Here is a 19,405-nt window from a genome sequence, read left to right on the forward strand (position 1 = left end):
GCCCACATTTACACCCTTAAGTGATGTTCAATGCATGAGAAAGAGTTTTCGATACTCTTAAAAATGGTCAATGAGATTTCTGCCATTCCCGCTTCCACCGTAGTCGTTGAGCTAACTTTTAGCAATTGCGATGTGTCTTAGGTAACCAAAGGAGTAAACTCTACGCCAAAATCAAGGAAGCCACTATATATTACACGATGACTAAGCAAAGATGGACATGCGAAAACAAGCTCTAGATCGGGACACTCGTGTGGAGAGTGACGACAAAGATTTATCCATGATGAGGCCGACACTGCCGAACAATGATAGTGAGGCGGTAAATGGCGAGCACAACCGAGCTGAAAAAGGTAAGTTAGGTAAGAGAACTATATGCGCTTTCATTTCTCACTTAAATTGTGAATACGTAGGCAACTCAATTTAAATTTGAAAACTCTAACTTTAAAGGTTTAAGTTGAGCTTGAGCCATTTTAAATATTTTTCTTTTTCCCCGTTTTGTGTTTTTCAAACCATGTCGGTTTTCGACACGTAGTAAGTTCTAATATGTACTTATACGGTTCCAACTCTAATTCAATAAATTTTAAATCTTTATTCCCTACCATCTTATTTTCAATTTAATTCAAGCGTTGTTTCGTTCTAATTCATTTCATACGTACATATTTTCAAGACTTACAAAATCATTTAAAAAAAATTTTTAAAAATCGGGAAGTGCTCAAACCGGAACCGTCAAAACCATCCAATAACTATCGGAAATATTTCGAATCAAAACCGCTCCAGAACCAAAAACGCCAAATAGCTACATGGTCAGAACTAGAATGCCAAATAGCTTCACGGTCCAATTATGATTCTACATATGTGGAATAGTGAATACAAAAATGTAAGATAAAACTGAAAAAGAGTTGGCCCGGACCATGTGGTTGGTCAAGACTCTAGAGTTTAAAGAAGAATGGTACTACCGCTACAAATATTAGGGGTAATTATACCATACGTATAAAATGTTTCACTAATGTTCTAATTTTGAACAAAAAGTTTTAACATATACTCTTTCCGCCCCACAAGAATATGCACTCTTTTCTTTTTAGTCCGTCCCACAAGAATATGCACTTTCTAATTTTAGAAACTATTTTCTCTCAATGAGGTGAGACCTATTCTCCACTAGCAATAATTAAAGTACTTTTTCTCTCTGCCTCTTTCTTACTATACCAATTTTGCATTAAAACCTATGCCGAACCCAAAGTGCATATTCTTTGAAGACGGAAGGAATATCGTACAAAAAATTTGATTTGTATTTCACATTTATACATTCCATCTAAAATCTGTAACCCCATTACTTTTTCTTATTTTTCATCTTATCCATTCCAAAATTATGTCTTGCGAAAATATGATATAATTTCTTTTTAATTATACTACACGTATTTCCTTATAGGCATTTTATCAAATAATGAATCCACTGTAGTTTTCAGCTACAGCTAATTTTGGAATGGATTAACAGTGATTTTAAACGGAATGTACTAATTTGAAATATTAATTAAACTTTTTATATGATATAGCTAATTAAATTTTTTTTATATTAGATTAAAACATTGGGGAAATATTGGGGAAATATTTGATATGTAAGGTGTAATTATCCCAAATATTAACCCATCGTACAAATTAATGGCACGAAGCATTTGCTCGCATGGTGTCCTTTCTTGGATAAAATCCAGTGAGAGAAGAGCTCATGAGAGTGATGAAACTCGCTATCTGAAACCAATTAATTCGATTTGTTTATATTTTAATTGAACTAGGATAGAAGAAAAGTAGGATCATGGCTTGGATACACTTGCTTAACAGTAAAGCGATCAACTTACAAATCCTAATCAGTAGTAGCTGTTTGCGTTGTTAATGGAGACAAATCTGCAATCTCCCCTCTCATTTCCGCAATCCGCATACCCAATTCTTGGTTGCATCGCCGACAAAAGTCAATTCCACTCAATTCTCCTCTCTCTTTCCACCACTTGATCACTATATCTTGTGCGCATGACTCACGAATTCCGTTAATCCCCCAAATTCCAATTCCTGAAATCCAGCAGCTTACAGACATGGCCGCGGCGGAGGGGATTGGGAAGACAGTGCTCGACGAAGGCTGGCTGGCGGCACGCTCCACGGAGGTCCACTTCACCGGGGCCGAGCTGACCACCTCTCACCCTCCCACCTCCGATCAGCCCCCCTGGATGGAAGCTGTCGTTCCTGGAACGTAATTACGTTTTCTACACACTGAATTTTTCTCTTTTCCCACATTTCAAATGTTCTGGTCCTATTGCTTTCATGTGCTACACCATTGACTGCCATCTAACTTGCATACTCCTCCTGCTTTCACTGGCGATGATAATATAGGATTGAGAATTGGACTCTTAATTGTTAAACATATAGGTGTGTTGTATTTGTGGCTGCTAGTGTACCTGATGTATCTGTTAAAGAATTGTGTGATTTTGTCTGATTCTTAGTTAATTTAGATACTGGATGGAGTATGTTTTTGTATCTGCGAAGTCGTTTTCGAGTGAATATAAGGTGGTTTTGATTTCAGTGTTTTGGCTACCCTTGTGAAGAACAAGCTTGTGCCTGATCCCTTCTATGGTTTGGAGAATCAGGCAATATTGGATATTGGCAACTCCGGAAGGGAATATTACACCTTCTGGTTTTACACAACCTTTGAGTGCAAGTTGGTATGTCTGCTTCTTTTGTGTCTCGTTTCTTTAATTTAGTTATTTGACCTCATATGTTATAATGTTCCTATCGCCTGTGTGATCTGTGAGTGAATGCCATATAATCTTATATTCACTTTCCTAAAATGAAAATGGGTGTTTATCTTTCCTAGAAAATTGATAATACTGTGTGTGAAGCTTTTCCTATGCCATGAGCACATGTGTCATGGAATAACATGACATTTAATTACCTTATTAATATCTTTGAGAGATTGAAGACCGTAGTTCTATATCTGGATGACCTATTTTCTGTAAAACCCAATCACATTTAAAAGTTACCTGAAATAGTGACTCTGATAGTGGAGCACAACTGAACTTTATACTCAGTTATAGGTCATTATACTCTGTTTCTGACTCGAAGTCTTACATCTAATATTTTGCTGTAGACATGAAGTTCATACATTCTGGTTATGTCTGATTCCTGTTCTTGTAAATTTATTTCAGTCAACGAATCAACATGTGGATCTAAATTTCCGTGCTATAAATTATTCCGGGGAAGTTTATTTAAATGGACACAAAGAGTTGCTGCCTAAGGGGATGTTCCGAAGACATTCAATTGATATAACCGATATTCTGAATTCAAATGGTAAAAATTTGCTTGCTGTCCTGATTTATCCTCCTGATCATCCTGGAAAAATTCCCCCTGATGGTGGTCAAGGTGGTGATCATGAGGTATTCCTTGAATTCACCAGAACTAGCATTTCTTTAAGGTTATTTATTTTTCATACTTGTTGGAAATACACTGTGAAGTTGATAGGCCATAATAAGTTTTGAGAAGATTGGAAAGCTGAGAGTTGAATTTTCTGATGAGTTACCTTTCCATTTTGATGTAAACAAATATTTCTTTGAGTTTCTTATTTTTTTTCCTGCTATTGTATTGCCTGTTTGATTGACTCTTTTTCTCACTATTTCTGTGTAATATACAGATTGGAAAAGATGTTGCGGCTCAATATGTAGAGGGTTGGGATTGGATGGCTCCTATAAGGTGATTGTTTGTTTTTATTGTCTAGTAATGTTTCCCTAGTTATTCAGTGGAAATTTATTTATTGAAGAAAAGTTCCTCTTCTTTTGGAGCTCTGTCACAGCCATTAGGCAGTTGAATTAGTACAACCATTTCTCCTGTTTCAGTAATTTCATGAAGTGCCTAGTATGTTAAAGGTCCAATCAAGAAGTTATCTCGGATTTGTCAATATTGTGAATAAGTCTTCTATTAATCTTATCTCAATTTTTGGGGTAAGATGATGAACTTTGTTAGTCTTGTTTTTATATTTCAAATTAACGTATAAGCTCAACTAATCATATTACATTATCTTCTTCACACAAGAACAGCAGACACTTTACTCCAAAACTTTTGAAAAACGCAGTGTTAGAATGAAGTGAAAACGATATTAAGATGCTTGTTATTTTATGTTAAACTTGGGTAAACAAAGATTTTTTTTTTCTCCTGGTTCATTACCAAGTTCCGTAGCCTCTGTCTTAAAAGGCTTGTAAGCTTAATTATTAAGCTTTAGATCCTTGTAAATCATTGGTTTGCTGTAAGATTAAATCTATGAACAATGTGACTCTTTTGTTTCTGTCAATGCTTGATGCCCAAAGGCTTATATTCCTGTTGGAAATTTTTTTCAGAGATAGGAACACTGGCATCTGGGATGAGGTGTCTCTTTCTATTACTGGGGTAAGCTGTCCACTTAAGTGCATTAGTGTTTTAGTGATTCATCAATTTTAATATTGCTCGACCTTTTTAATACTACTAGATATGAAAATATAGTTTAGTCTTTGGCTGAGACTTAGAAGTTGGATATTGTCTTTTCCTAAATATGGTAGACATAGGTAATGAGTTCTAATAAGAAATCAATGCTATAAACCTTTTGTACTGCTGAATATTTTCTATTATTTCATTTTTCAACTCACGCCATACTTTCATGCAGCCAGTGAAGATATTAGATCCTCACTTAGTCTCCACATTCTTTGACAATTACACTAGGGCCTACCTTCATACAACAGTGGAGTTGGTAAATAAGAGCAGCTGGGTTGCTGAGTGCTCTGTGAAAATCCAAGTTGGGACTGAACTTGAAGGGGATGTATTCCTGGTAGAGCATCTTCAGACTCAGCATCTGTCCATTCCTGCTGGATCCAATGTGCTATATACATTACCCGAGGTTGGTTTATCCTTGTAACAACCAGGTTTACTTTTAATAATCTTCTTTCTATTCTTGAGCTTCCTATCTTGTAGTACATTTGGTTTTTTTTTTTTTGGTTATCATGATTTGAGAAATTCAGCACTTGGGAGTAAATTCCTGTGGTTCTATACTTAATTATACTAATTAAACTGATAGAACTTCTTATAATATTGATTTATTTACAGCTATTCTTCTACAAGCCCAACCTTTGGTGGCCCAATGGAATGGGAAAGCAATCTCTTTATAATGTACAAATAACAGTTGATGCGAACTATCATGGAGAGTCTGATTCTTGGAGTCAGCATTTTGGGTTCCGCAAGATTGAAAGTCACATAGATACTGACACTGGTGGAAGGTATTAAAACATCAAAGGCTGAGGCGTATTTATGCTTGAATACCCTTGTGTGATTTTTTTTATTGCTTTCAGACTATTTAAAGTCAATGGAGAGCCAATATTCATCCGAGGTGGTAATTGGATACTATCAGATGGGTTGCTACGGCTTTCAAAGAAACGCTATAGGACAGATATTAAGTTTCACGCTGACATGAATTTCAATATGATGCGCTGTTGGGGTGGTGGAATTGCTGAAAGGCCTGAGTTCTATCATTACTGTGACATCTATGGTCTTCTGGTCAGCCTCACTGTCCCTATCTCCTCACTGTCAATTATTTGTTCGCATTCATGTACTAGTATGTGCGTATTGTATGATAGAGTTGGAACTGAAGTAGGACGATATGACAATGGAGATTTTATTGCAGGTTTGGCAAGAATTCTGGATAACTGGGGACGTTGATGGACGAGGTGTTCCAGTATCAAATCCCAATGGTCCTTTGGACCACGATCTTTTTTTGCTATGTGCTAGAGACACTGTGAAGCTGCTAAGAAATCATCCTAGTCTTGCTCTATGGGTTGGAGGTAACGAGCAAGTTCCCCCGGAAGATATCAACACGGCTTTGAAAAACGATCTACAGCTTCATCCTTATTTCGAGAGCCCTGTCAACTGTAAGCATTCTGTGGAGGAGATTTTCCCGATTTCAAAGGATCCTAGCCAGTATCTGGATGGGACCCGTATCTACATCCAAGGATCCATGTGGGATGGCTTTGCTAATGGGAAGGGGGACTTCACTGATGGTCCCTATGAAATACAGTATCCTGAGAACTTTTTCAAGGATGACTTCTATAAGTATGGCTTCAATCCCGAGGTTGGTTCGGTGGGAATGCCTGTTGCGGCTACTATTAGAGCCACGATGCCCCAAGAGGGTTGGCAGATTCCTCTATTTAACACGTTGCCAAATGGTTACATCGAGGAAGTCCCCAATCCTATCTGGCAGTACCATACGTATATACCGTATTCAAAACCAGGGCTGGTTCATGATCAAATCTTACTATATGGAACACCTAAAGATCTCGATGACTTTTGTCTAAAGGTATATGTAATTCTAATGTTACTTGTGAAGCTCATGTTTTCTGCTACCTACGTAGATACGTGATTGTCTGTTTCAGGCGCAACTGGTTAACTACATCCAGTACAGAGCTCTCTTAGAAGGTTGGACCTCCCGTATGTGGAGCAAGTACACGGGTGTCTTGATTTGGAAAACGCAAAACCCTTGGACAGGTCTACGGGGCCAGTTCTACGATCATCTCCACGAGCAAACAGCGGGGTTTTATGGTTGTCGTTGTGCTGCAGAACCAATTCATGTCCAGCTAAATCTGTCTACATATTGGATAGAGGTAGTAAACACAAATATTGACCGATTGCTTGATTTACTGAAAGATAACAATTTATGGGGCTCTGTATGCAGGTAGTGAACACCACGTCCAATGATCTATCCGACATGGCTATAGAAGTTTCGGTTTGGGATCTGGAAGGAGCATGCCAGTACTACCAAGTCTTTGATAAGTTCACTGCACCATCTAAGAGAACGACGCCTACTTTTGAGATGAAATATCCGAAGTCTGAGAGCCCCGAGCCTGTTTATTTTCTTCTCCTCAAGCTCTATAAGATGTCAGACTACGAGATCTTATCCAGAAACTTTTATTGGCTGCATCTTCCTGGTGGAAATTACAGGCTTCTGGAACCATACAAACAGAGACAAATCCCCCTCAAGATCACTTCTCTGACTTTCATTAGAGGATCCAGCTACGAGGTGAGGATGCATATCGAGAACACCTCAAAGAAGCCAGATTCAAGAATCCTACGGCATGGAAACAGAAATCTGGATACGTCACTGTGTCCCAAGAGAGAGGAGGCTGATAAGAGCTTGTTTGGGAAGATGTTGAAGCACTTTTCGCATAAAGACAGTGGTGCTCGTGTTGTTGAAATCAGTGGAAGTGAAACTGGGGTTGCCTTCTTCCTTCAGCTCTCTGTTCATGCTTCAGGGGAAGACAAGAAAGACACTCGGATCTTGCCAGTTCATTACTCGAACAACTATTTCTCAGTTGTACCGGGGGAGGTGATGACGGTGATCCTGAACTTTGATGTCCCTGAGGGTGTCACGCCCCAGGTTATGATCAACGGTTGGAACTACCAAAGCGGGCTTACAATTGGCTAGCTGCTGTTTGAAGCACAAATCATGGATGTTGACATCCTTACACTATGATCAGTGCGGAGAGTGTTGTATAAATGTGTTTACGCCTATCTACGTCTATGTAATCTGTATGTTATGAGTGTACACTATTAAGTGTGAAGAACTAATCATTGTTTCATATCGTCAAACCTAAAATACATTGATTGGCTACTTTTTAAGTACTACTAGTATTTTGTGGAGTAGTATAAAGGATACAATAAGTGAATACTACCTCCACTTTAATACGGAGTTTTAATGTAAAGCTGATGAAATAGAGGGGAGAGAGATAAAAAGTTGATAAGCAAAATTGTTGCGAAATAAGAGCATCTCGTTGCTGGCTTGGACTTGTCGCTGGCTTGGGCTTGTCGCGGAGAGCTGCTAGGGAGGGCGAGCAAAATGGCGAGGCATTGCGCCGCACATCCCCCACATGGCGAGCTGGCATTGAGCGGTGACGCCCACTTGTCAGTCTGCGAGTAAGCATCATAATTTGAAAGTTGAAAATTATTTTAGGAAAAAAATGGGAAAATAAAAAAATAAAAAATTAATACTCCTTCTGTTCCATTACATGTGACACATTTCTTTTGGGTACATGTTTTTAGGTACTGGTGTTTAGTGGTTAAATGAAGAGTAAAACCTACAACAACATGCACCCTAGAGGAACACCCCCCGCACATGGAAGATGCTTCGCTGCCATTTTCAATCGAGTCGACAAGGATCTCAAAAGATTTTGTGGGAGGAATGAAGAACTGTAGTGCCAAGCCTTACAAGTGGAACCGACATCCTAAGGGCGGCTATGATGGTCTTCCAACAAGACACCGGGCGAGCCTTCATGTGTGGCAATACTTGGGCGAAGGTTCAGTTTATCGATCCTTGGGCGAGTGGCATCGAGTTCAGCACGGAATCTAGCTCCACATGGACGAAGAACGGGGGACGACCAATACACTTCAAGTGGTGGTGGTGGTGGCGGTGGCCGATCGGAGCCCGACAACGAGGAGGTTGCAAGCCAGTTTGCGGGAGCTGATGCAGGGGGCTCGAGCTCCAGTGGGCGACGTCGTCCGATTGGTCTGAAAGCGACAAAGGTGGCTAGAGCTAGAGGCAGGGGATTAGGCAAACCAAGCCAGACGCCCCCTTCCATAGCGACGAATGACCATTTAATGGGACTGTGGTTTGTGGCGACAACAACCGACGTTTCTCGTATGACGTCAATCCAATTTCGAGCACACTGCCAAAGAATTGAGCTTCTTAAGACTCATTAGGACCTCCTGATGTCGACTCGTCGTTTGCGCAACAACCTCCACAGTCGTTGACAGAGTAATTTTTTAGAATTTATATTATGTTATTTTTAAATTTTTATAATTTAAATTATATATTTTTTAGTTTCTAGCATTTTAATTATGTATTTTTAACCATGAAATTTTCCATCTTTTAGATTTTAATTTGTAACTTTTGTTTTATTAAGGAATATTGGCATTTAATATCATGAAACTTTTAAAAAGTTGGGTTTTTCTCACGAACTTTAAAATTGGCAAATAATATCACAAACTTTACTCAGGGTTTGTTTTTTCCCACGAATGAAAAATTCCCACAAATAATATTATGATACAGATTTTTTTTTCGTAATTTCTCGACAATAATTTTGAGAGCTTCAAGTTTTTCAATCTTTGAAGATAGTTTTTCTTGAAGCACACTTTCCAAAATTGTTCTTTAATATATTAAAATATCATGATTTTTTTATTAGTGGGAAAAAACAAACCCAAGATAAAGTTCGTGATATTATTTGTCAATTTTAAAGTTCGTGGGAAAACCTAACTTTTTGAAAGTTTCATGATGTTAGATGCCAATATCTCTTTTTTTATTTATGTATTTTAAATAAAATGGTTTTTAGTTGAATGTATTTTTAAATTAAAGTAATTAATAATGAATAGATAAAAGAAAAGATAGTTAAGAGATGGAGGGTTGAAGTAACGTGATGAAATTAAAAGATAGCGTGAAGTAATGTGATGAAATAAAAGATAGTGTGAAGCCTGTAAATTATGAAGAGAAGAGAAGATGTACATATAATAAGAGAAGTCTCTTGTGGACTAATCAAAACAAAATAACTACCTTGAGTTATTGGTTAGGGATGTCAATTCAACCGAAATCCGTGTGTCGGTTCGAATAATCCGATAAAATTAGCGGGTTATGGCTATAAATTTGTAACCCGAATGCAAATCGGGCTAAACGAGTTAGCCTAATGGGTTGACGAAGGGCCTGAACGGGTTGCGGGTCAGCCTGACAGGTTGCAACTTTTAATTAAAAATATTAAGTTATAGGGTTTTTTAGTATTTATGAATTTTATATGGCACAATCATTAGTCTTCTTTAATCTTCATTTTGCACTTTTCCACTCGATTCCATATTATCAACTTTCAAGTTCCACATCGACTCATTATTCCGTCACTCATCATCTGTCATTGTCGTCTTACCACCACCAAAGCCAATCAAAACAAAATTAAGAATTAACACATCAAAATCTCAATATATTTACTAGTAGTATTTTAGTAAAGATTCATGTATGATATGATTTTTAATTTTCATAAAGAATGGAAATTAATTATGATCAATGCTAAAATAGTGATACACACACAAGTTTAAATTCAAACTGATTGATTTAATTTTGATTTATCTTTGTTTGTATTGTAGTTAATCGAAATGAAAGACTTCTCTCCAACTATAATAGAGGAAAACTACGAAAATTTGAAAATTTTATATGATTCAACACCTAAGAATAAGAAAAAAATATCTAAAATCTAGAATTATTTTAGAGGGGAAAGTTTTGATTTAAAGATAATTATTTTTGAAAGTTATTACTCCAGAATAGCCCAATGGGTTAGCCCAAAATCCAGTGGCGGACGCAGAAATATTTATCGATAGGTACTGAGATTTCTAAACTTTGTTTTAAAGTATAGGGGAGTGATTAATTGTTAACTAATTAGCAATCCCAAACTAAGACTAAATCTTAGCCATTAGATTAGAAGATCCAGTGATTAAAATAATGTCACATGGATTATATTTTTAATTAAGAAAATTAATAAATAAAATTAGAGGGTATTAATGTCAATTCCCTCTCATTAAAATCATCTTAAAACTTTAAATTTACGTAACTCTCTCGATTTAAATTATTTTTTCGCAAAAAATATATCAAATTAAAGATAATTTTATAAGGATTCAAACGAGATGTCAATTGCATATGTTTCGACGACGTTCGGATGATGAAATTTGATATTTTTTATTTTAGTTTTCGTAAATGTTGATAACCAGATTTTTATCAATAAATACATTAAAAAATCTCAATAAAACCATGTAAAAATCTCAATAAATATGTGTTGATATTTTCTTGTACTAGTGTTGATATTTTTATGTCATATTGTTGATATTTGTAATACACAATGTTAATATAAAAAAACATTCACGAAATTATCATATGATAACATAATGACGATATTATCCTTTTGTTGATATTTTTTCTACTATTTATTGAGATTCGTAAGATTTAATCTCATCCACTCATTTTAAAATCTAAGGGTGGAGATTTGGTCTTGATTTTGGATTTGGGTGCTATAAGCATTAGAACATGACCCGTAAAGTATATATTTGATTAATTTAGATAATTTGTAAGGGCTTTTACACTATAATTTATGGAGTACTAAATTTGAATAAATTTTAAAAACAATTAATAGAAAAAAAGTAAAAACAAAATTACATTGAGGGCTTAAGCCCCTCCCCAATGCACTTGGGTCCGCCCATGCTGAAACCTACATTAAGATTAGGATTGAAAATTTATGATCCGAAAAATCCACTCGAAGAGCTTGTACCCAAATAAACAACAAACTAAGTGGGTTGGTTGTATGCCTAACAGGTTAGCCCGATTGACATATGGTTTAATAATGTCATTTTTAACCAGGGACGGAACCAGAAATACAAATTAGCCGGTGCTGAAATTTAATAAAATTATAATATTATTTAAATATTTAAAATAATAATAATATTGAAGAAGTAATTTATAATATAGAGAAAGAAAGAGAGATGTAATCAATTTATTCAATTTCAGTCATTGTTCCGTTCTATTTTTAAAATTAAATAAAACAAAAAAATATGATATCAAATTTAAAAATTAATATTGTTTGATCTGAAAACAAGCATGATGTAGTGAAATAAATTAAAATGAATGAGGTATCTAATCTAAATTGTTGTGATTTTGTTATTTTCTCATATAATTTGATTTTATGTATTTCAAATAAGTTATTTATATACATTCTATACATATATATATACTTCTTTTGTTTAAAGTATTTAATTTAGATGAATTCAATTAAATTTAATACAGAAATAATGTAATGGAGTCGTTTAATAACGTGATACATTTATTTAAATAAAACAAATTAATTACTTTTAAGATTTCACTCTTGCCTTTGGTTTATGCTATGTGAATGACTAGTTTATTAAGAGGTTAACAAAATCATTTTTAAATTGGGGTCATTTGACAAAATTAATCAAAACTCATTTGAAAAAGCCCAATTGATCTAAACCTAATAAACACGCGCCGCCGTATCATCTTCTTCCTCCTTACGAAATCTACTCCATCTGCAATTTCTTTTCTTCTTCTCTCTTCTCAAAACACAAAACACAACAAAAATTAAGTCTTCCACAAGTATTAAATTTCTCAATATAACAAACACGACATCTGAATGGGGGTAGTCATGGTTGGGTAATCGGCACCGGCCAAGCCCCCGCTCGAGCGGTGGCTTGGCCAACGCTGTCTCCATCCCTGTTTTTAACGGTGACGCTGCATTACTTTGATGGATGAGTGCTGTCAGATGCGTCCTCACGAAATTCCGGTCTCCGCCGCCTCCGCTTCTTTCGTGGTGCCGTTCCTCAACATCATCTCTGCACATTTCACCTCACTCCTCCAAAAACACATTATCTTCCTTCACAGATGCGAACCTCATCGAACTGATCAATTCTTGCGCCAGACAAGGCGATCTCCGCCTGGGTTCTCACCTCCACGCCTACCTCATCAAGAACCCTCCATCTTTGGATGTCGGAGCTCCACTCACTCGTCGAAATACTCAGCTCATGTACAACTGTTTACTGCACATGTACTGCAAATGCGGACAACTCAGTGATGCAGTCAACCTGTTCGACGAAATGCCGCTTAGAGACACTGTCTCGTGGAACTCGCTCATTTCGGGTTTCCTTAAAGTGGGAAACTTGGAAACCGGATTTGGATATTTCAAATTGTTGTTGGGCTCTACGGAATACATGTTTGATCACGCGAGTTTTACTTCGGTGCTATCGGCTTGTGGTGGAAAGGAGTTGCTTGCCATTGTGAAGAGGCTACACGCATTGGCGATTTTAAGTGGTTATCACAGGGATGTAACAGTCGGAAATGCCCTAACCACTTCGTATTTCAGATGTTTGTCTCTGGAGTTGGGGATGTGCGTTTTTTATCAGATGCCGGAGAGGAATGTTGTTACTTGGACGGCTGCTATTTCGGGGATGGCGCAGAATGAGTTTTATGCTGGGAGCTTGAATCTGTTCATGGAAATGTACCACAGTTCAATTTCTCCCAATGCTTTGACGTATTTGGCTGCGCTGACGGCCTGCTCTGGACTGCAGGCGCTCAAGGAAGGTGCTCAGATTCATGGTGTGGTTTATAAGATGGGGTATCAATCAGATTTGTGCATCGAGAGTGCGTTGATGGATGTGTATTCAAAATGTGGTTGTGTGGAGGAGGCGTGGCGGATATTTGAGTCTGCTGAGGTTCTTGATGAGGTGTCTATGACTGTTATACTTGCTGGTTTTGCACAGAATGGATACGGGGAGGAGGCTATACGGTTGTTTGTGAAGATGGTGAAGGTCGGAGCCTATCTCGACCCCAACATGATTTCAGCCATTCTTGGGGTGTTTGGCATTGGTGCTTCTCAGGGTCTAGGCATGCAGATTCACTCTATGGTGACCAAGAAGGGAATTGCTTCAAATGTCTTTGTTAGCAATGGCTTAATCAACATGTATTCCAAATGTGGGGAGTTGGAAGGATCAGTTAAGGTTTTTGAGGGCATGGTTAAGAAGAATCAAGTGTCGTGGAACTCCATGATTGCAGCTTTTGCTCGCCATGGTGATGGGTTGAGAGCGCTCGAGTTATACGAACAGATGAAGTTAGCCGGTGTGGAACCAACAGATGTTACATTTCTGTCCTTGCTTCATGCTTGTAGTCATGTTGGGTTCCTGCACAAGGGCATGGAGTTTTTACAATCCATGGAGATGACGTATGGAATGAGGCCGAGAGTGGAGCATTACGCGTGTGTAGTAGACATGCTCGGCAGAGCAGGGATGTTAAGAGAAGCCAAGAGTTTCATAGAGGGGTTGCGGGTGAAACCAGATGCACTTGTTTGGCAAGCATTGCTCGGCGCTTGCAGTATCCATGGCGATGTTGACGTGGGGAATTATGCAGCCGAGCAGCTGGCTCAAGCGGCACCTGATAGTCCAGTGCTGTTTGTCTCCATGGCCAACATCTACTCTTCTAGAGGGTTGTGGAAGGAACGAGCAAGAACAATAAAGAAGATGAACGAGATAGGAGTTGCGAAAGACACAGGTGCTAGTTGGATTGAGATTAAGAAGGAGATTCACAGTTTTGTTGTTGCTGATCGAATCCATCAACAAGGCGACGATATTTACGCTGTGCTGACGATGTTGTTTAGACAAATGAGAGATGATGGCCACTCCACCACTGATCTAAATTGCTCAAGCTCCATTGCACATTTTCCACTGGATTATTGGATGGTTTGTTGTGCATGAAGATGATGAGTTTTGTTGCTTGCTGCAGAAAATGTATGAGTTGATTTTTGGAGTTTGAATTTAGAGCTTTTGATGGATTTGAAGGAAGAATGCAAAAGCGTTTATCTCTTGATCTTTTTGGCTAAAGTGAATGTCACGAAAATGACTTAGTTATTTTCTGCAATAACATTGTAATTTGTTATATTAATCATTAATCAATCTTCATAAAGAAAGACTCATTTTATAAAATATTCAAATTCATGTAGATAATGTTAATAGGCTCGATAAATCATTGATACTAGTACTATAATTTAGTGCATGCTTCAAAAAATTTCGCAGTTTGTACATCGATAAATAAAGTAGATTTTTCAAGATTCATCATTGCAAACTCTAATTTAGGAGTTTGCATATTTAAACGTTTAGTTTAACAAATAACGACTATTTCCATTTAATTATGACTTCAATTTCGCAACAATTTGTATCTTATTTCCAGTAGTGACCATTATTTTGAATAATAGTAATACATATATTGCAGATAATCTGTACAAATTTGGAAGGAAGTTAATGTAGTAGTATCTAAATATTTTGACCTAACAATTAATTTAGAGTATATACTTACTAAAAATGTTTAAGCAGAGAAAGGTATTAATGCTGCAACCCGACCCGGCCCAATAAGCTGGCGTTTTCTAACTAGCCGTTATAGTCCAATGGATCCTCTCAATTTAAAATTATTTTGTTTTCAAATTCTAAAGAACGCCCATTTCCGACCGTTTCAATCTCTCTTTTACCATTTCTCTCTCTCTCCCTCAATCATTCTTTGTGTTCTACATCTTCGATCTCTACTCAATTTCACAATCTTAGGCGTTTACTCTAACTGCAATCATGGACGGTATACTCTCTTTTCCACACTCACGCGCGCATACACATTTGATTCTCTCTGTCTCTGTTTTTTTGTTTGTTTGTTAATCGGATAATTCTTTGTATTTTGCAGATCAAGCTCTGGAAACCCTTTGTTCTAGTTTTAATCAGTGTATTACTCTATCCCCTAGTAATGCTGGTCAGTTTGAAATTTTTTCTTGTATAACTGTTTATACATACATCTGGAATTAAGTAGTGAAATTGAACTTGACTCTGATAGGGTTTTATTTTAAATTATTTTCAGATCAATCGATTGAGTCACCACAGGAATGTTCAGGTATTCTGCTTTTTTTTTTTCGTTCTCTCCTTTTCTCGACACAAGGTTTCAGAAATTGCTAGGTTATCGAATCTTGTAAACTCTTGACCCAATTTCCTTATTTCTGGAAATTTATTTTTCTTGAATTTGAGATGTGTCTCAGGATGTGAAGGCAATTGCAATTCCGTGGATACGGGTGTTTCTTCTGATGATACTCAGGAAGCATGTTCACAGACTCTTCCGATTTTTCGCAAAATTGAAGGTGGACTACAGGTATATAATTCATGTCACATACATTTTCTTTTAAGATCTTTCCTCAGCATCAAGTCTAATGGTTATCACTCCGGTTGCAGAGTATCAGAGAAGAACATGCACGCCTGAGTAATGAAGTAAAGAGCATCACTATTGATTCTTTAATTGGTTCTGAAGCTTTCACTGCTCTTGAGAATCTGAGTGCGTCACCCTTCTTAATCATCTCATGTCTCCTTTGAGAAATTTTTGACCTATAATTGACCTTTTGTTTGCTGTGTTTTAATTGATTTTAGGTGTGGAACATGAACTTCTGAAGAATAAGTACCATGGAGAGTGTGATGTACTGAAGAAGAAGTATCTCCAAGAATGCTCGGAAAGAAAGAAGCTTTATAATGAAGTGATTGAACTCAAAGGCAATATTAGGGTCTTCTGTAGATGCAGGCCACTGAAACAAGATGAGACTGAGAAAGGCTCCACATCAGTTGTTGATTTTGACTCATCTCAGGAGAATGAGCTCCAGATGATTTGCTCTGATTCTTCCAAAAAACAATTCAAATTTGACTATGTGTTCAGACCCGAGGACAGCCAAGGTAAAGTTGTATAATCCGAATCACTTATTTATGCATGTAGATGTGTTATTCTCAAACTTCTCATAACAATTTGTTAACTCCATGTGTTCCTCTTACGCAGAGGCTGTCTTTGACCAAACTATGCCTGTAGTTACCTCTGTCTTGGATGGTTACAATGTATGCATATTTGCCTATGGACAAACAGGCACCGGAAAGACATACACCATGGAAGGAACTCCAGACAATAGAGGAGTAAACTATCGCACCCTGGAAGAGCTCTTTAGGATATCCAAGGAAAGGAGCTGTGTGATGAGATATGAATTGTTTGTTAGCATGCTGGAGGTCTACAATGAAAAGATAAGGGATCTTCTGGTTGAGAACCCGAACCAACCTGCTAAGAAGTAAGCTTCTGATATTCATGACTATCTTTCCTTTGTTTCTTGGGGAAATCTTTTGCATAAGAAATCAACATGATATAACTTGCTTTCATCAGTATTCTAGATACTCGCCTTCATCGCAAAATGTTAAACAATAGAAATTGTTGAATGAAGTTGCAAAGCAAAGAAAATCTTGTATGCAAGTGGAATGGATGGATGTCGAATTTTGCACAATACATAATTCACAATCGTTTTACAAGGGTTAAATTACAAATTCAGTTTATTTTACAATGAATTCGTAGGCAATGGATGATGAGTATTTAACTCTTGTGCAAATGCAGGTTGGACATAAAACAATCAGCTGAGGGTACTCAGGAAGTCCCTGGACTGGTTGAAGCTCGTGTTTATGATACAGATGGAGTTTGGAGTTTGCTTAAATCAGGAAGTCAAGTAAGATCTGTTGGGTCAACCAATGCCAATGAGTTCAGTAGCAGATCTCACTGGTAATAATGAGCTTATTCTGTTATCTACATAGCTCTCGTTCTTGGTTATTTACTGCTTAGACTATAAAACAGCTTAACAGACTTGGTGGGAAAATGAGGAAGTCTCTTTGACTAAAGAATCATGCAATGTTCTTTGTAGTGGTATTTCTTGCTTTCCATTAACTAACCTTTTTAAATATTGATGCAGCTTGTTGCGGGTAACTGTAGCTGGAGAAAATATAATAAACGGGCAAAGAACGAGAAGCCATTTATGGCTGGTTGACCTGGCAGGAAGTGAGCGTGTTGGTAGAATTGAAGTTGAAGGTGAAAGACTGAAGGAGTCTCAATTCATAAATAAATCCTTAGCAGCATTGGGAGATGTTATCTCAGCCCTAGCCTCAAAGAGTTCTCATGTTCCTTACAGGCATGGCACTATATCTCTACAGAATTGTGTATTTTCTATCATTCCAAAGCTGTTTCCTGATCAATTTATTTCTTGGACAAACAGGAACTCGAAGCTTACTCATATGCTGCAAAGTTCCCTAGGTGTGTAAAACCTGACTGTTAATATTTAGCTGTTGTGGCCTCTTGAAAACCTGATTCTTTCTATCCTTGCATATGGTGGTGTATTAATGCTAAGTTTAATTCCATTGCAGGTGGAGATTGTAAAACTTTGATGTTCGTTCAAATTAGCCCGAATTCGGCTGACCTTGGAGAAACTCTTTGCTCCTTAAATTTTGCCAGCCGTGTCCGAGGAGTTGAACATGGGCCTGCCCGGAGACAGACAGACCATGCAGAGCTTTTGAAATACAAGCAGCTTGTATGATGCAATAATCTTAACCAAATACTATTATTCATGCAGTAGATGCATTACAAAGTCTTCCAACTAATCTTATCTTTTGTGCTTGTAATGCTTACAGGCAGAAAAGGCAAAACAAGATGAGAAGGAAGCCAAGAAGTTGCAGGACAATGTGCAGGCTTTGCAGTTAAGGCTTGCTGCTAGAGAACATATTTGTAAAAATCTTCAAGATAAGGTACAAATATCTGTAGATCATTAAACCTTTTATTATGCAAATTAAGTTGGTCTTTGTTCTGACTTTTTTAGAACACTCCTCAAAACAGGTTCGAGATCTCGAGACTCAATTAGCTGAGGAAAGGAAAACAAGGATAAAACAGGAAAACAGAGCTTTGGCCTCGCTTGCCACTCAGTCAACAGTAACATCAAACCAAGCAGAGAAGAGCTCAACTGCAGATAATAAGAAACCACCATTGGGCCCATCACTAAGGTTGCCACTTAGAAGACTCACAAACCTCATGCCACCAGCTCCTGCAAACAAGAAGAGTATGATGTCCTATCTTCCTGCTGTTAGAGAAAACAAAGAAAATGTCTCGAGAGAAAACAAGGGGAAGCAAGTTTTGAAAGCAAGACGAGGTTCCATGGCTGTAAGACCACCTCCAGCAACGACAACAGGCCAAGTTTTCCAGCCTAAAAGAAGATCATCAATTGCAACATTCCGGCCCGAATCCAACTCAAGCATGGCAACTCCACTTCAAAAATCTTCTTCTAGAATGATGAGGAATGAGCGTGTCATGGGCCGGCAATCATTCGTTTGGGATCCACAAAGGGTTTGGAGAACATCAAGAGTGTCTTCCCCATTGCCACAATCGAGAGAGGCGGTAGAAGCAACACCCATTGGCCCCAGAAGTAGTAAATTTAGAGGAAGTCCTCCTTCGCAGGTCCCTGGATCATGGAAGCCCAAGCATCCAACAGTGGTAGCACTGCAAAAGAAAGTGGTTTGGAGTCCGCTGAAACTGAGAGGCATGAAAAATAAGAGAAATTCTATGATGACTTGAAGAACCATGGTCAAATACGATGTTCATTATATCTCATGTGGCTTCATTTTCTTTACCAGTGTGTAATGCTTCCTGCTTACTCTTGCTGGATTCCATGCACTGTTCAATGCATGAGTGCTGCTACATATATTCTTTTCGAAATGCATACACTGGCTGCATTCTTGTATCTGTTAGATTGCTCTTATAGTATTGTTAGTGGGAGATGAAAAGCATCTTTTGTTTTGACTCCACATCTCTATTGGATAACAGGATCAGATTAATTGCTATATCACCTGACGTTTCATGTAGTACAAACTGATGAATAAATAAATCTATCGATTTCATTAAAACTGTAGTATGGTGTTAAAAGGGTTGTGCCGCTGTTCGCACAGATCATAACTGCAACAATGAAAA

General features: G+C 37.6%; 3 protein-coding genes across 4 annotated transcripts; all 3 read left to right on the forward strand.

Moving 5' to 3' along the window:
- Positions 1-1,683: 1,683 nt before the first annotated feature.
- LOC125205894 (glycoside hydrolase family 2 protein) lies at positions 1,684-7,628 on the forward strand. The gene is made up of 11 exons (XM_048105072.2): positions 1,684-2,233; positions 2,564-2,702; positions 3,186-3,413; positions 3,668-3,726; positions 4,368-4,416; positions 4,670-4,900; positions 5,107-5,276; positions 5,349-5,553; positions 5,681-6,349; positions 6,426-6,653; positions 6,725-7,628. Exons 1-11 carry the CDS (start codon positions 2,079-2,081, stop codon positions 7,472-7,474), a joined length of 2,883 nt encoding a protein of 960 aa, XP_047961029.1. The 5' UTR covers positions 1,684-2,078; the 3' UTR covers positions 7,475-7,628.
- Positions 7,629-12,037: 4,409 nt separating this feature from the next.
- On the forward strand, positions 12,038-14,451 carry LOC125203224 (Tetratricopeptide repeat (TPR)-like superfamily protein). Its single transcript, XM_048101535.2, has one exon. The coding sequence runs from the start codon at positions 12,331-12,333 to the stop codon at positions 14,323-14,325; it is 1,995 nt and encodes a 664-aa protein (XP_047957492.1). The 5' UTR covers positions 12,038-12,330; the 3' UTR covers positions 14,326-14,451.
- Positions 14,452-15,052: 601 nt separating this feature from the next.
- LOC125204187 (kinesin-like protein KIN-14S) lies at positions 15,053-19,341 on the forward strand. 2 transcript variants are annotated; one of them, XM_048102758.2, is made up of 13 exons: positions 15,053-15,193; positions 15,296-15,361; positions 15,467-15,499; positions 15,642-15,751; positions 15,832-15,931; positions 16,024-16,320; positions 16,421-16,700; positions 17,018-17,179; positions 17,367-17,582; positions 17,667-17,704; positions 17,815-17,978; positions 18,079-18,192; positions 18,281-19,341. In XM_048102758.2, exons 1-13 carry the CDS (start codon positions 15,187-15,189, stop codon positions 19,010-19,012), a joined length of 2,319 nt encoding a protein of 772 aa, XP_047958715.1. In that variant the 5' UTR covers positions 15,053-15,186; the 3' UTR covers positions 19,013-19,341. The 2 variants fall into 2 exon arrangements, with proteins under 2 accessions (XP_047958715.1, XP_047958716.1); XM_048102759.2 differs by having other exon boundaries at positions 15,296-15,334.
- Positions 19,342-19,405: the final 64 nt, after the last annotated feature.

The sequence above is a fragment of the Salvia hispanica genome, chromosome 6 (assembly GCF_029641045.1).
Source record: "Salvia hispanica isolate PSC_SH4W2 chromosome 6, Shi_PSC_v1, whole genome shotgun sequence".
NCBI lineage: Eukaryota > Viridiplantae > Streptophyta > Magnoliopsida > Lamiales > Lamiaceae > Salvia > Salvia hispanica.